The sequence below is a fragment of the Phragmites australis genome, chromosome 8 (genome assembly GCF_958298935.1).
Source record: "Phragmites australis chromosome 8, lpPhrAust1.1, whole genome shotgun sequence".
Lineage (NCBI taxonomy): Eukaryota > Viridiplantae > Streptophyta > Magnoliopsida > Poales > Poaceae > Phragmites > Phragmites australis.
The window spans coordinates 37,496,657-37,513,351 of record NC_084928.1 but is presented as its reverse complement, the minus strand read 5'-3'; the positions used below and the strand labels follow the sequence as shown (position 1 = coordinate 37,513,351).

Here is a 16,695-nt window from a genome sequence, read left to right as displayed (position 1 = left end):
CATGCTTAATTTTTGTAATATAAATGTTTATTAATTGCTCTTTATTAAGTTATGTTGTGATGTATTATGTTGGAGGCATGTGTTCCGATCCTTGGGCACAAAACACGTGTCGGGACTACTGGAACAGGATTCTGGTTAATCGTCGAGGTTGGATTATGAATAATGATCCTCCAAACGATTAATTAGAATACTGTTTGGACGGTTCCTCACATGCTTGGGGAAGTCACCCATTTCCGTTGCCGCCTTCCATGGATTTTCCGCCGTTCGATGGTGAGAATTCGCGGGCTTGGCAGTTGAAATGCGAGGCATACTTCCGAGTGTTTAGGGTTCAGGAGCAGCACTGGGTTAACATCGCCACATTGCACTTGGGAGACAACGCTACACTTTGGCTGCAAGCCAACCCATTAGTGCAACATGTGGATTGGACTCACTTTGTGCGCCTAATTTGTGATAAGTTTGGGAGAGGGGAATTCCAAAGTGTTTTGCGGCAATTCTTGCACCATAGACAATCTGGTAGCGTAGCTAGTTACACAAAGAGGTTCAATGGTTTGATGCACGGCCTAATGGCTCATCACGCCTCTTGAGAACCTCAGTTTTTTGTTACCTAGTTTCTTGATGGGCTCAAGGAGGAGACTAGGGCACCTATCATCTTGCATCGGCCGACCAAGTTGGATACTACTATTTCCTTGGCTCTTTGGTACTAAGAGGTTCTCGATGCACTGAGGCAATGTGATCACCACCGATTTGATAGCTAGTCAACCCAGGCCAAACCGCGTGCAGCTCTGCCACTTCCACTACCTCCGAACAAGCCACGCATTCCCTCATCATCGCCGGCCGAGGACCACCGAGGTATAGAGGGCACTCAGGCCTCAATGGCGGATGGTCGTATGACGGTGTTGTGTAATCATCGGCAGGATCAAGGGTTATGCATGAAGTGCAGCGAAAAATGGTCCCAAGAACACTGATGTGCGGCCACAGTTCAACTACATGTGGTTGAAGAGATGTTGAATTTCTAGGGAGGGCAAGAGAAGCCGCTCAATTGCTGGATGAAGCACAGTCCAAAACTGGAGTAGATGATTTGATGTCAGTATCATTGGCAGTGGTTAGCGGGACAGAAGGGCCAAGAACAATGTGACTCAAAGGGCTGATTTAGAAGCAGGAGGTGCTAATGCTGATTGATTTGGGTAGTTCGCATAGCTTTGTCAGTGAGTGATTCTCTGGCCTGTTGTTTGGACATTGTCGCAAGTTGGATCCCTTAATTTTTCATAGTTGCCGATGGAGGCCAAATGCGATGTGATTACGATATGGCTGACTGTGAGTGGTGGGTGCAAGGGGTATCTTTCCGCACCAATCTAAAGGTGCTACCCTTGGGCGTGTACGACGTAATCCTAGGCATGTACTGGCTTGAAAACCATAACCCGATGACGGTTCACTAGGGGTGCAAGATTTTGTCGTTTGAGCACCAGGGATAGATGGTTACTCTGCATGGAAGTTAGTCAGTTGGGGCAAGCTCGTGCGTTATGATATCATCCTGGGAGTTGTAAAACCTCATCCGTCAAGAAGCTGTTTATTGGATTGTGCAGCTCTGCTATGTTGAGGCAAAGGATCAATCAGAGCCGCTGTCGACCGATCGACGGCCACCTCCGTCGGTACGTCGAACGGGTGTGGGATCCGACGACCACCTTCGTCGACACGTCGAACGGGCGTGGGATCCGGCGGCCTCCTCCACCGACGCGTCGAACGGGAGGCGAAGCAGAGGCACAGAGGAGGCACGACAGAGGGAGGAGACGGGAGGCGGAGGGAGAGGCACGACACTGGGAGGCCGAGCGAACAGTGGAGGCGCCAGGCGTGGTGCTGGGAGCCCAGGAGGCGGAGCGGACAACGGAGGCACATTTCTGATTTTGCCACCACCGACCGCAATTCTATGACAGTGGGCCATGGCCCGTGGGCCGACTGGCTTGTCTCGGGGCCTGCTGGTCACCCGCAGGGGCAACTGCAGCCCTAGCCCCGAACCCGATTCGGGTTGGTCCTCCAACCCAATAGCTCCGCGGGGTGAATTTTGCACCCAAACCCACCCCTGCCGGGTCTGAAACCCGTGGGCCTCGACCCGACCCGCCCTGTTGCCACCCTTAGTTTCTCCCTCGGTGAGTTCTATGTCTCCACCAGACATTGCTGTTTTGCAGGCTATCAAGTTTCCTGAGAGGGTGTTGGCACGCAAGTTGGTTCGTAAGGGCAACAAGACTATCTCTCGAGTGTGGGTGCATTGGAAAAGACTTCCAACTCACACGGCAACCTGGGCAGATCAAGCTGAGCTCTAATGGCTTCTTCCATCAGCGACGAGTTGAGGACAAGCCGTCTCTATGGGGAGGGGATTGTCATGTATGCCTGTGGGCTGTTCGTAGCGTGGAGTGTCTTTGGGCCAGCATGTTGAGCTGGCGTGAGTGCGGTGTCGAGTGGAGAGAACTGTGCTTGGTCCAACACGGGTGTATAAGTGCCGAAACCAGACTAGCTGTCGAACTTGTCGATGAAGAAAGAATCTGTTGGCCGGGAATCCTTCGTGTGGACGTATCTCTGTCTTTGTTCTTCCTCCTCTCCGTTCGAATCTGCGCTGGTCGATCACACTGTACTCTGATGGAATCCTGGAAGTGTTCTGACTTTGTTACCAAAGCAGACCGGAGAAGTACCCAAGTAGCAAGGATAGAATCATGCATGCTGTAGAAATCTTTTCTGAGTTTTTCTGTGGAAAATCAAATACCGTGCTGCGTGTGTCCATTGAATGTTGACTAGTCCACAATGTAATTTGCTTCTTCTTGCTTGTAATTAAAGAGAAATCGTCGCCGTCTACACCGCTTTCGTCTCTGAGATGTTCCAAATCGATTGAAGGATCTACCGCTTTCGTTCCAGACGTCCCGTCCCTCCCTCCTTTTTGACTGGGTCGATCGGTCCAACAATCTCCGATCCGATCCAACGGATATCGATTCTTCTCCAACGGATTCGACCGATGAAAGAGGTTAGATGGATCACGTTAATGCAAGTCCATACATATGGTAGCTCCATCTTGGAGAGGTTGACTTGTGACATGCTGTATTGGGTCTCGGCTCAGGTTAGTTATCAACTGGCACTGCTGACGGGACTGAATGCCAACATTAACCATGCTAAGAAGAGGTCTACAGAGGAAGCAGAAAAGGGCTGTATATAGACCACTCTTTCATGCATGGACAAGTACAAAAGAGCAGTTTAAGTAGTTGACGTTTTATATATTTCCGGTGCATTATTATATTAGACCTTGAAACTAACCTGTCCGACTTGTGACTCCGGCTGTCTGTCGGTCTAAGCAGATGGGGCAAATTGAAGGGGCACGACAGATTAAAAAGTAAGTAGCAACAGAGTCACAGGTTCTTTTAAAGACCGGAAATATTTTTTAAAGAGAAACATTACAATCAAATTCATCCAGTTGGGCAATGTAAGTGGACATTTGCCTCAACCAGACATCAGTATGTACATTGCCGGCATATATTAATAAGAAGGATGGAGGTTCACATGTGCTAGAAGCGCAAAATAGCATACATCCCTACACAAACAGACTGCCCGGTAGGGCAAAAAAAGAAAAAAGAAAAAAGCGATTACTCACTAGATGTAGGAGCAAGTAACACAGCGAGGTGGTTTGCTCTCACGAGGCACCATTGCCGCGCCTCACCCTGGATTACCGAGGCAATGCTTGACACTGTTCTTGAATTGTTGTTGAAAACCCGGCTGTTTCTTACTTCCCAAATACTCCAAATTGCATGGAGGTGTACCAGTCCTGGAAAGTTTGGTCGTTGGAGCAATTGCTCGGCAAGAAGCTTTGGCAGCCCACCCCAGTTGCCTCCTGCCGTCCGAATCTTTCTTCAAAGAATAAATGGCGGACTGTCTCAAGGTTGCGTTCGCATATATAGTTGACATAAATAAGAATTCGGCCAACCACGCAGCTGAAACCGATGATATGATTTTGGAGGAGGAGCCGAAGAAAGAAATTGCATTTAGCAGGGGCAAGATGCGCCAGATCCTAATGCATTTACCTCAATTAACTCAAACGTGAAAGAGTAAAGATGATGGCAAGGTCTCCACGGCGACACGGGGAGTGACACACCTAGGGTTTCCTCGTCGCCTTAGCCATCATTATTATATTTCATCTCTTATTTCACTGTCGGTTCATAAATAACCGGTAATAATAAAGTATTACTATCGGTTCTTATTAAAAACCGGTAGTAATAGTCTATCCGGCAAAATACACTGTTGGTTTTTTAATTGAACCGGTAATGATACTTGATTATCACTACCGATTCTAACTATGAACCGACAGTGATACATTAACCGACGGTAACAATAAATCCATCTATTTTCAAAAATCTATAACTTTTTCATATAAAGTCAGATGGGGAAAACTTTATATAAAAATTGTAACTCTCAACGAAATCTACAACTTTGTAGTTGATTTTTTTTTATTTCAAACCATATGTGCTCAAATAATCATTCAAAGATTTATACAGTAGAAATCAGAAAAACCACACACTGTACCACGAAGTAAACTGTCAGATCTAGTGCGCTAGTAGGAAGAATTGAAAAAGCTACACACAGGGTCATAAAATTGAAAACTGCAACTTGAAAGATTTTTATCACGAGTTTGGTAACTCAGGTTGATGAAACATCTATACAACCCTGACTTTCAGATGTAATACTATATTTCCAAAAATTTGTAGGTAAATTGGCGAAGGTAAATTTTTATCAAAAACTTCAAAGATCCTATTGACTATCTTCTAAGCATTTTTTTAGTAAAGAAAGGTACTAGTGTACACATAGGTTTTTTTTCAAGATGTGATTCCTTGTTAGCTTCAAAATTAGAGGTAGAACATTGAAATTGGATACTGTATGTAAAAATTATGTTTGTTTACTGATTAATACATGAAAATTCATTTTGATGCCCAAATAATTGTTAGATGGAGACAAACTTTATATAAAAATTGTAGCACTCGACGATATCTACAATTTTGTAGTTGACAACTTTTTCATTTGAAATCATTTTATTGTCCAAATAATCGTCACAACTTTCAGTTAATAAGGGTCAAATGGAAAAGATATCATATTGCTCTCAGCAATCAGTGATAGGTGATGTGGTAAGAAAGTTACGCGCAAAGTAAGATATCTTGGGTTTGACTCCCATGAACCGCACGCACGTATAATTCGCGTGAAAAAACTTGTGACTTTTGTGACTTGCGATTGTGTGCAATCTAGAGGGGATAGTCGGGGGTCAAAAATAATTAAAAAAAATGGTTAAAAAACATCGGATTTAGGACCGAATATCACTGTCAGTTCGTAATAAAAACCGATAGTGATAACTCTATTACTATCGGTTCTAAAACTAGCAATGATGTCATTTTTAAACCGGCAATGATAACATTTTTTATAGTGCACCTCTCTGCAGCTGGAGCCCCCTCCCACTCCGCGCTACCGTCTGCCTCCCTGGTGCCTCTCTCCGCCTCCTAGGTCACCCCTCCCGTGTGTCGCCTCCGTTTCATAGCGCCTCCCTGGGAGGGAGATGCATGCCATGATTATTTATTGCTCGAATAACCCCTGAATTAATCGTCAGATGTGTAAGATTTATGTTTAATTGTCAAAACCATGAAAGGGAACACATTTGTCAAGATCTCATAAAATGGAAGACAACTACACCAAGCATGCCTCAATTAGAGCTTCCGGGAGGTTTGGAGGGGTTGCGGCATACCGGGTACCATCAAGATCGACTCGTCAAACCGTATAACTTTCGTGAAGGATTCGGGGTGAGGTATCTACCAGAGGCGGCACAAAACCCTAATCTAGAGCTAGCTTATTACAACCTTGGTTGGAGAGATTCTGCAGGTTAGATTTAGTAAACATTTACGTTTTCTTTGAAGGATCGATAATTAAACCTAAGGTCACTCTAGCAGAAAGAGTCTGCCACACTCCTTTTAATGACATTAGAGGACACATCAACTCGCTCCATAAGGATCTAAAGGTTAAGATCTCCTCCCTAGAAGTGATCATGGGAGAGCGTTGTGTGGCAGCTCCATGCTCTTCCAAGGAGATTCCCTCCGGTTGTAAGTCGGCCGCCTAAGCTCGAGATGGCAAGCAGGTGGTCGCGAGGAGATAAGTCTCATAGCCCACCCAAGCCCGAGATGGCAAGCAGGTGGTCGTGAAGAGACGAGTCTCACAGTGGGGGAGGGGGGCCTAGCCGCCATTACCGTCTCCAGGTAGGGTGCCAAGCCCCTCTCCAGTTCCATCGTGGTTGACATGCTGGTCAAGGCCACTACTTCTAGGGTGATCGCGAGGGAGGGCAGCTAGTCCTTGTTGTCCTCATATCCCTCCTGCCACAAAGGCGCTATGCCCACAGAAGAAAACGGGACTTCTCCGAAGTGCGCATCTTGCAACCAAGATGGTATGCGTTTGTTCTTATACCACGATCACTAGCCTTTCGTCTTGTCTGTGTAGTTGGTCGGAGGTCATTTTTCCATATCACGAGTAATAACCTTTCATCTTGGTGTTTGGACCAAGTTAGCGGCTGGGTAGGTAATGAATTCTTGGTTGTAATGTTGTACTCCACTTTTTTTTAATGAAATACTTGCATTGCATTGCACGTTAAATAAAAGTGGTGCTCCTCTCTGGCCTAGGGTTTAATTTATCAACGGTAATCGGTCAAAATTCACGGTTACCGAGCTTACCGCTCCGGTTCGATTTTAGAAACCGAACGGTAACCAAATTTGAATTTAAAATATTCAAAAAAAATATTTAAAAAAAACTAGAGACAATTCTAAGACATTTTGTTAATTTTTTTTTTCAAAAATAATACCGTTTGCATCATATTCTACAGGGAGGAAGTTTGAAAAAAATAAAAAAAGTTGAAACGTGCGGCTCAGTTATTAACTCATGTTAAGGAAAAGTTTAACATTCAAACACATTTTTTTTTGGGTAGAACATATCTTAAGAGGATCTTTAAAATTGATTTCACTTCATTTAGAGTTTTATTAATTTCTCTATAATTTTTACAAAGTGCAGAAGCATAAAGTGAATATGTTAAGAAATAGCACTGTAATTAACTTTTTCATATCTACATTATTTTTTACATAAATCATAGTATAAATAAACTAATAAAAGTGGTTTCACTAATTTTGGAGGTGTGATGGGTCAGTTATGAATTAATCCAGTCGCAACACATTTACACAATCCTGCATGTTACAATAACTAATTCATGAGTTCATGTATTTTTAAAAGACATAGGATCATATAATAAGACTTACAAAATTAGTTTCATGATTTTTGGATTAGCAAAGAGTAAACTATGCATTTAACTTGGTTTAACAAATACATTTTCTCACAGAAAATTTTCAACTTTTTTATGAGCATAAATACTTTTATCATGTAGATCATGTTACAAGAAACAAAAAAAAAAAATTATTTCACTTGATTTGAAACTCAGATGAATTAGTTATTGATTTTACAAGATTGAGCCCATTTTTAGGTTTTTTTGAACTTCACTGAAAATCGAGAAAACCGCTCAATAAATCGAGAAAACCTAGCGGCTACCGAAAAAATCTAACGGTTATCGATAATGCGAAAAATTTGAGAAAACCGCTCGATAAATCGAGAAAATCGCTCGGTAACCGGTCCGATTCGACCGGTTACCTAATGGAAAATCTAACATTTTTTTTTCCAAATTTCAAACTTTAGCAAATAAATTTTGTGTAAATTTCAACCGAATTTCGAGCAATTATCGTGATAACCGAGTATTTTCGATTACCGAGTGGGCTGAGCAACCGAAGTCCATTCTGTAAGTGAAACCTTGCTCCGGCTACCTGTGGCGATTAACTAACGGTGGACTTGAGCTGCTACCTTATCCGGAGTCGTCGTTGCTCCAGGGCCTTGCATCTTAATTTGTCATAATCATATCCAACCTGAAATTACTGTCCACATATATACCTTGGAGATGGACTTAATTGTCAATTCTTTTTCCTTTTCAAAAAGAGATTGACTTGGCAGTTCTGACGATATGGAACCGTATAGCTAGGTGTTCGCTCAGTAGAAACAAAAAAATTACTGACGGATAAATTAGTCATAAATTACTGTATTAGTCCGTCTTTGTCTTTCATCGGGATGAAACAGTTGACTTCATCAACTCCACCAGATTCTAAGTTTCAGATCACAGCAAGAGAAGAAACCTCCCTCTATCTCTCTCCTTCAGGTCACTGACCAGTCGGACCCACAACCACACAAAACTCGCATGTCAGTTAGTGTTTTTTTTCTTTTCTTTCTGTTTCCTTACCTATCTTTTTCAAGAAAAAGAGGGAATCATTCTATCTGAATTTTATAGAAAGTTTTTTCTTATTAGATTATAGACCGTAAAATTTTATAATACAATCTAACTTTAAAAAATAAGAATCAATTTTTAAATTATAATAGATTATTTTTATTTTTACTTTTAGGTTACAACTCATAATTAAAATAAAAAATAAATAGTCTAACTCAATTGCAATCTTATTTTTTAAGTACAACAATGACACACGTACTCTACAGTCGTACTACATATATATGTGTGCATCCATACACACATTAAGAAAATGATTGAAAGGTACGAGATCTTCACTACTGAGAACATATAGTACCACTAGACACAAACACATTACTGTATAACTTAACTCGAATTAATCCTAGAATTACTGGGGAAATACGCCGCGCGAACTCGTGTGGGTAGGCTGACCACCGACCCAGCGGCTTGTTCGCAACTCAATTGCAGTCTTGCAGAGAGCGAGCCTGTATAACGGAACTTCCTCCTCCCTTCCATTGCAGTTCCCTCCCGCTTCCTCCCTTCTTTTCCCTCTCCTCCCTCCTTCTCTTCTACATCGGTCCACCCCCTCACTTGCGCACGCCTATACAGGACAGGAGAGGGAGGCCTGCCCCTGTCTGCTCTCCATATGGGGAACTGCGTCAGCGCCATAGATGCCTTCGTCCAAGGGGGCAACAGGGCAGCGTCGTCCGCTCCTGGTAATCGGCAAGAGTCCGCTCACCGTCTCCTCTCTTAAAAAGTTTAATCTTTGGGCTTCTGTTCTTGATTCTGTTTAACAAATGATTACAAAACATTTTTTGAGACCCCCTTTTTTTTTTTTTTTGCAAAGAATCATCATGCCCATTCGTTGATAATTACTACTACTATGTTCCTGCAAGAAGCATCTTTTATTGCACTCACTATGTTGCTGACTGATGGAGATGGCAAAATTTGATCGGTTTGGTTGCATACGCTGGTCAAATCGTATCCTTTTAGTTTTTTTACTCACACTAGCTATACCACCATGCCCTCTTTCTGTTCCTGCAAATGTCTGTTCAACCGGTCTAGTAATAACCCTGCCACTTCCAATTAATGGCATGCTTCTTCACTATACTGTGTCAAGTGGTGTATGCAGTTCCAACTAAAATCTTGCTCTTGCATACACCAAGTTTGTTTGGTTGCTGCCAATTGCACAACTTTTCTTTACAATAAAGCAATATTCTTTTCCCTAGAAAACTTTATCTGGTCCTAATTCACTTGGACTACGATGTACTTGCTTCATCTGTTATATTACCCCAAAATTAAACTGATTTTTATCCATGCAACTCAAGACCTCACATTACCTAATGCTCATATAGGAATATCTGCATCGAGGAGGACTAGTAGTTCCACCACCACCGGGAAGTTGTCAACAATCAGTACGAGCACCTTCATGCCATCAACAGTCAGTGGTGTTAGCACCGATGATGATTATCCAGAGGGCCAGATTCTTGAGTCTCCAAATCTCAGAATCTTCACCTTTGTGGAACTGAAGAATGCCACCAAGAATTTCAAGCCTGAGACAGTTCTTGGGGAGGGTGGATTCGGGAAGGTTTACAAGGGATGGGTCGATGAGAAGACCATGAATCCATCAAAAAGTGGTGTCGGCGTGGTGGTTGCTGTCAAGAAGCTCAATCCCGAGAGCGTGCAGGGAATGGAGCAATGGCAGGTGGTTGAGCAGTCGCAAAATTTGCTATCTTGGTTTTCTGTTTTCTTTAGTTTGCATGGCATTATAAATTTCAGGGTTAAGTAAATTAATTGCAACTCTTTGGTAGATTCGGCTGGGAAATAGAGAAATGAATCAGTAAATGCTTATAAATAAATCAGTACTCTATTAAAAAACATCTAAAAGTCAGTGGACTTAAAACTATAAAAAATTCAGTAGACTTTCTCAGGTTGAATTTATCACATTTCCATGTTTGTGGCAAAGTATAGCTTGCTGGCATTTTCAAATTCTTTCTATTTCATGTAAATATTCATTTTACTGATTTTGCCTTCTCTATGCTTTTTTTGAACTCTTGTGTTGGTCTGCTTTTATAAAGATTTTTCAACCTGAAGAATCCCTATGGCTCCAGCTATTTTCCCTATTTTATTTACATCGGAATGCTCTAGTTGTTTTTTTAGTGCATGCTCCAGTACTCTCAATAATTGTGGCACACTTCATATTTCTGGTCTCTTAGGCTAGTCGCACTTATTTGCAGAATCATTTTAGATTTTTAGGCCGTGGTTTCGTTTTTTTTTTATGATGCTGTAAGTACCACTGCTTTCTGAAATATATATATGCTGTTGTCTCTCAAAAGCAATTGCTTGTTTCCAACGCAGTCTGAAGTGAATTTCCTTGGGAGGATTTCGCACCCCAATCTTGTGAAACTCTTGGGCTATTGCATGGATGACAACGAGCTACTACTCGTCTACGAGTTCATGGCAAAGGGGAGCTTGGAGAACCACCTGTTCCGAAGTGAGTCTTTTGGGAGACGACCTTTTTCTAATGATGAACAATTCTCTTTATGCCAATTTTGTTTCACCCTCTTTATGCCGACTTCGCCTGCAGTAGCACACTCTGCAAACTTTGGTGCTTAATCCGCAACTACAACCTCATTTTCATAACATATTATATATCAAGCACCATAGTCCATAGTGCTATACAACTAACGAGCACTTTTGGAGGATGTCAGCATCAACCAAATTGTCCAGACCTAGACGATATCTTGCTGCTGCTGCTGCCGCTGCCTTCAATTATTCTTACCAAGTCAACTTGAAAAAATTAGATCAAAAGTTGGCGCCACTTTTTTAATTTTTACTATTTCTGGGCCATCAAGGGAGTTTACGATGAAGCATCTTATTTACTCCACCTTTAGTACTAACTGTTCAGCGTTATCAGGAGGGGCAGTTTGCGAGCCACTGCCTTGGAGCCTCAGGCTGAAGATTCTCATTGGTGCAGCTCGTGGCCTCGCCTTCCTTCATTCCTCAGAAAGACATATCATCTACAGGGACTTCAAGGCTTCCAACATCTTATTAGATTCGGTATATACTCTTTTCAGAACTACTAATAAACCAGCTGTCTGTTGTGTGAACAATACTCTAAATAGCCTGCAACCATGTCATGTTCAGAACTTCAATGCAAAGCTCTCAGATTTCGGATTGGCCAAGCATGGTCCAGATGGTGGAGAGTCTCATGTGACAACAAGAGTCATGGGAACCTATGGCTATGCAGCTCCAGAGTATGTTTCTACCGGTATGTCTACCAGTTAATCCCTTAATTATCATGCTTAGACAATTTGCAATATCTTATTATTCTTGGACAATGTGCGTAAGCAGCATATATAATGGCTTGTACCTTTGATGACATAGGTCACCTGTATGTGAAGAGTGATGTGTATGGCTTCGGCGTTGTGCTGCTGGAGATGCTCTCTGGCCTGAGGGCGCTGGATCGGAGCCGCCCCAGCGAGAAGCTGAACTTGGTGAACTGGGCAAAGCCATTACTGGCTGACCGGAGGAAGCTGAACCAACTGATGGACAGTCGGCTTGAGGGGCAGTACCATTCGAAAGGAGCCCTCCAAGCTGCTCAGCTCACTCTCAAGTGCCTGAACGGTGACCCCAAGAGCCGTCCGTCGATGAAGGAAGTTGTGGAGACGCTGGACCAGATCGAGTCGATGAAGAGCAGGACGAGGGAGCCCAGGAACAGCTCCTCGCTGGCGCGCGGGCAGGGGCATTCACCGAGGAGTGACAGGGCTGGGAAGAACTCCAGGGGCAGGTAGATGATCATGAGGGTACAATATATAGGATGGACTGATTCTGATGTGGAGATTGTAAAGTTAGACCACAATTTTTGTTGTCATGACGCAGTTTGTTCCGATCATGATGATCAATGTAACAGTACATCGATATATATACGATGACTTGGTAGTCCGTTGGCATATGCATATAAATTCAGTCATTTTTTTCCACTCAAGGACTATGTGATCTGAATTGCGTCAGATTGCATTTTCGGTTAGTCATGGTTCTGTAGAAGTGCTGAATTTCCATGTTCAGATCTGGAGAAAGTAAACGCTCGAATCATTACCAGAAAGATATTTAGCAATCTTTGTTCATAAAAAAAATATCTAGCTGCTGAAATTCCTGAGACATAAAGTGATGTTGGATTCTTGCTTGCATGCTCTTACAGATTACTCCTGGATTTAGCCCAAAGCAATGTGTCACTCTTTTCCATTGTTTTTTCGTTTCTAGTGGGATGTCCACTAACAAAGCCAATCTGGAATGCTTTACACTAACAAGCAATAATTTGCAGTGGTAATGGGGAATTTAGAAATGATTTCAGAGGCACTTGAGGATTTGATGCCGTAGGGTTTAGGCCTCCAATTCTGCATTCCCCACTTAACAGGAGTGGACCCAGCCCAAAAATGGAGTAGGGGCATACAAGCGACTGTGTCTTTGTAACTTAACGAAAAAAGAGCTAAATCCATTAAAGCCCACTGAAAATAAGAAATTGAGCGGAGGCATGTGTGCCCTCGCTCACCATATGCTTGGTCCGCCCATGCTTGAGAAAAAAGATTGGTCAAAAGTTGTAGCTTTGTTGGAACTAAACCTACCTGCATATGTCATCAGTCGGCAAAAGGACGTCTCTACTTGTGTTCTTTTTAGTTCATTGGGTGCAGTACAGATATGGATTATCTTGATGCCATGTTTAATAACGTTAGGAAAAGTAAATGCTAAGTTAGTCCTTCACCATTGGCCACCTTTTGATCCTTGGAATATTAGCTTATGATCAGATGGTCAAGCCTGCACCAGAATATACATGAGCTGAAAGAAAGAGCATGTTATTCTCGCCTTATTTCTCTCCAAAAAACAATAAAGCAAATGAGTGTAAATTCGGAAAACAAAATGAGTACACGCTATATTTTGTGCAAATTCAGCCATCCCACTGCTGGCCTCAGTGTTCATCAGTCATCACTCAACTGTAATTTTAGTCGTAGCATTTTCTGCAATTTAGATGGAACCATCCAATGATCTCAGAAAGAAAAAAGGTACCAGAAATAAAAATATTCGCCATTCTTCCTGCTACATTCACCCAGCTCTCGTCCCCCAAAATCCAAAAAAAAAAAAACTAAAGAACATTCACATCCGCACTATTCCACTCGCCCCTTCCATGGCTTCTTCCTCCGCCTCCTCGTCGGCGGCCGCTGCAGCGTACCCCAGGAGCCTTTCCCTTCTGCGGCGGCGGCTCGGCTTCCTGGCTCTCCTCCTCATCCTCCTCTGCTTCCTCTCGTTCCAGGTCCATCCCATTACCACTCACTGCTCACTCCCTCCCTCGCTGGTCACCGCAATGGCGGAATGTTAGGTTCGTCGCACGAGCCTTCGGAATTAGGGTTTCTTTCCTTCTCATTGTTCCTGCCGCTTTGGCTTCGCAGGTCGTGATCCATGTGCCCTCCGCCAGATCGGCTGTGTCCCAGTGGCTCTTCTCCGATCACCGAACGTAAGAACCATGACCATTGCCTTCATTCCTACGTGATTAAAGGCTCTAACTTTGGGGTTATCTTGTGATTCTGGATTGCTAGCGAGCGTGAGGGCCCCGGGAACTGCCCTGGATGCGGCAACTTACAGGTTATTATCCAAATTTGGCAGCTCAGGATACACAATCGAATCGTATTGCTTTGCTTGCTGACTTACGAAATGTGCATTGTGATTGGTTGGTAGGATGTGGATAATGCCGATAAGACGGTCGCATACACCGACCAGCACGGCCAGATCAAGCTGTTCAAAGTTACTGCCAGAGAATTCGCATCGTCCTCTATCTGGGAGAACCATTGGTTGCCGAAAGATAGCCAGCCGATAGCCAGAACCGTATGTTCTAAATAAAAACGTGCTGTTTCTGTGGACGAGGTCGTACATTGTTTTATTTTATACCTCTCAGTGGTGTTTCTTCTGCTGTTGCAATAGCAAGAGGCTGCTGAGGAGCTTCTACTAGCCACCAGATCGGTATCCACCAATCTTTCAAGTGCAGAAACTCTGGCAAACAAAGGCATTTATCCAATTAAATTAAAGCGACAGGTCAATTTCATTCGTCCTCGGTGTCGTGAAAGTCTTCTGGTTTACTCCCTGATGTGTTAACTCTTCATTATCTAACTGGATTTGGCGTGCCGCTATTGCTCCTGCAGGTATTTCGGCGTAAAAGAAAGGAGCAACGGATTCAGGACCTGCTTCAGATGGACAAAGAGCTTGAGCTCCAAATGCGAACTGCAGCGACAAACAACTCAAGAAACTTTGATAATAAAGTAAGAGGCAGCTACAACATATGGAGGCAGGAGTTCCACCATATTAATACGGATTCAACCCTGAGGCTCATGATAGATCAGATAATAATGGCCAAGATATATGCCGCCATTGCGCTCTCCCAGAAGGAAACTGACCTGTATGCCTCACTCATGAAGTGCATAAAAGAAAGCCAAACATCTATCGGGGATTCACACATGGATAACGAGCTCGATTCGAGGTACTTTATTTTCGACTTCTGAAGATTAAGCGGTTCAGTTCCCTGTTCACTTTGGTGTTAAAAAGGATACATTGTTTATCACCCCTCATCTCTGCAGTGCCTTAGAGGGAGCAAAAGCAATGGGGCATGTGCTGTCTTCAGCTAGATATGTTCTGTACAGCTCTGGTGAAGTATCAAGAAAATTGCGTGTTATGCTGCAGTCTACGGAACTGAATATCGATGCGGTAAAGAAACAGAATACATTCCTGGTTCAGCATGCTGCAAAGACGGTCCCCATGCCCTTGCACTGCCTACATTTGCAGCTGACAACCAATTATTATTTTCGTGATGGTGTGATCAAGGAGCATTTTCATGATGCTGCTTTGAAGGAAGAAGAACATAAAGCAAAGCTTGAGGATCGGTCACTCTATCACTATGCTATATTTTCTGATAATGTGCTTGCAGCCTCAGTAGTTGTCAGATCAACTGTGACAAATGCCAACAAACCAGAGAAGCATGTGTTCCATATTGTCACCGATAGACTTAATTTTGCAGCTATGAAGATGTGGTTTATCAGTCATCCTCCTCAACTAGCTACTGTCCATGTGGAGAACATAGACAATTTCAAGTGGCTCAATTCGTCATACTGTTCTGTTTTGCGACAACTTGAGTCAGCTCGGCTGAAAGAATATTACTTCAAAGCACATGACCCGTCATCACTCTCCGATGGAAATGAGAACCTGAAGTACAGGAACCCCAAATATTTGTCTATGCTCAACCATCTAAGGTTCTATATGCCAGAAATACACCCCAAGCTTGACAAGATACTGTTTCTTGATGATGATGTTGTCGTGCAGAAGGATTTGACACCCCTTTGGGATGTCGATCTTAAAGGGATGGTAAATGGTGCAGTTGAAACCTGCAAAGAGAGTTTCCATCGCTTTGACACTTATCTCAACTTTTCGCACCCAAAGATCTTGGAGAACTTTGATCCACGTGCTTGTGGATGGGCATTTGGAATGAACATGTTTGACCTGAAGGAGTGGAAGAAGCGAAACATCACTGGAATATACCACTATTGGCAAGATTTGGTAAGTAGTGGAGCAAGAAAACTGCTGTCAATTGTATGGTTGAACTACATTTAATTCACCATGTATCTTCTGTCTACGATAATCTTTCTACAACAATAATTTGTAGTTAATTTTGTTTTTTCACTTACTAAGAAAAGACCTATTGCAGAATGAGGATCGCAAGCTGTGGAAGCTGGGTACCTTGCCTCCAGGACTAATTACTTTCTACAACCTGACATACCCATTGAATCGTACTTGGCATGTCTTGGGTCTTGGCTATGATCCAGCTGTTGACCTTGCCGAGATCGAGAATGCTGCGGTAGTTCATTACAATGGAAATTACAAGCCCTGGCTGGATCTTGCCATTTCCAAATACAAACCATACTGGTCCAAGTATGTGGATCTTGATAACTCACATGTTCAGCATTGCTACACGAGCAAACAATGATGTGTAATTCTTCATCAAGTTTTGTTTTCTTCTTGGAGCATAAGTTATTCATTAGGGAGTTAATCAGAGCAGTGGTATGTCTAACATAGTTCAGCCTTCATAATCTTGCCGTTCTTCTGCTTAGTAATATATTTATTCCTATATCAATTGTGCGCATGTGATTTATATCTTTCAACAAAGTAAATATTCTTTTGTTTACTTCAGAATTCGCTGTACCTTGTATGAATTGGCAAAAGAATAAGCCTTCACGTTAATAAAGAAGTTCAACTGCTTATGTCCTGTGGTATGAATACGCGTCAAATAAGAATGGATCACAGATGCTTAAGAATATTGAAAG

The 16,695-nt window shown here is 42.8% G+C and overlaps 2 protein-coding genes across 2 annotated transcripts; both read left to right on the top strand.

Moving 5' to 3' along the window:
• The first annotated feature begins 8,802 nt into the window (after positions 1–8,802).
• Positions 8,803–12,318, top strand: LOC133927436 (probable serine/threonine-protein kinase PIX13). The gene is made up of 6 exons (XM_062373900.1): positions 8,803–9,051; positions 9,691–10,040; positions 10,694–10,829; positions 11,253–11,395; positions 11,483–11,606; positions 11,723–12,318. Exons 1-6 carry the CDS (start codon positions 8,982–8,984, stop codon positions 12,127–12,129), a joined length of 1,230 nt encoding a protein of 409 aa, XP_062229884.1. The 5' UTR covers positions 8,803–8,981; the 3' UTR covers positions 12,130–12,318.
• A 1,141-nt stretch (positions 12,319–13,459) lies between these two features.
• LOC133927435 (probable galacturonosyltransferase 3) lies at positions 13,460–16,426 on the top strand. Its single transcript, XM_062373899.1, has 8 exons — positions 13,460–13,643; positions 13,780–13,844; positions 13,927–13,972; positions 14,066–14,212; positions 14,309–14,419; positions 14,527–14,861; positions 14,959–15,931; positions 16,080–16,426. The coding sequence occupies exons 1-8, from the start codon at positions 13,518–13,520 to the stop codon at positions 16,356–16,358; spliced, it is 2,082 nt and encodes a 693-aa protein (XP_062229883.1). The 5' UTR covers positions 13,460–13,517; the 3' UTR covers positions 16,359–16,426.
• Positions 16,427–16,695: the final 269 nt, after the last annotated feature.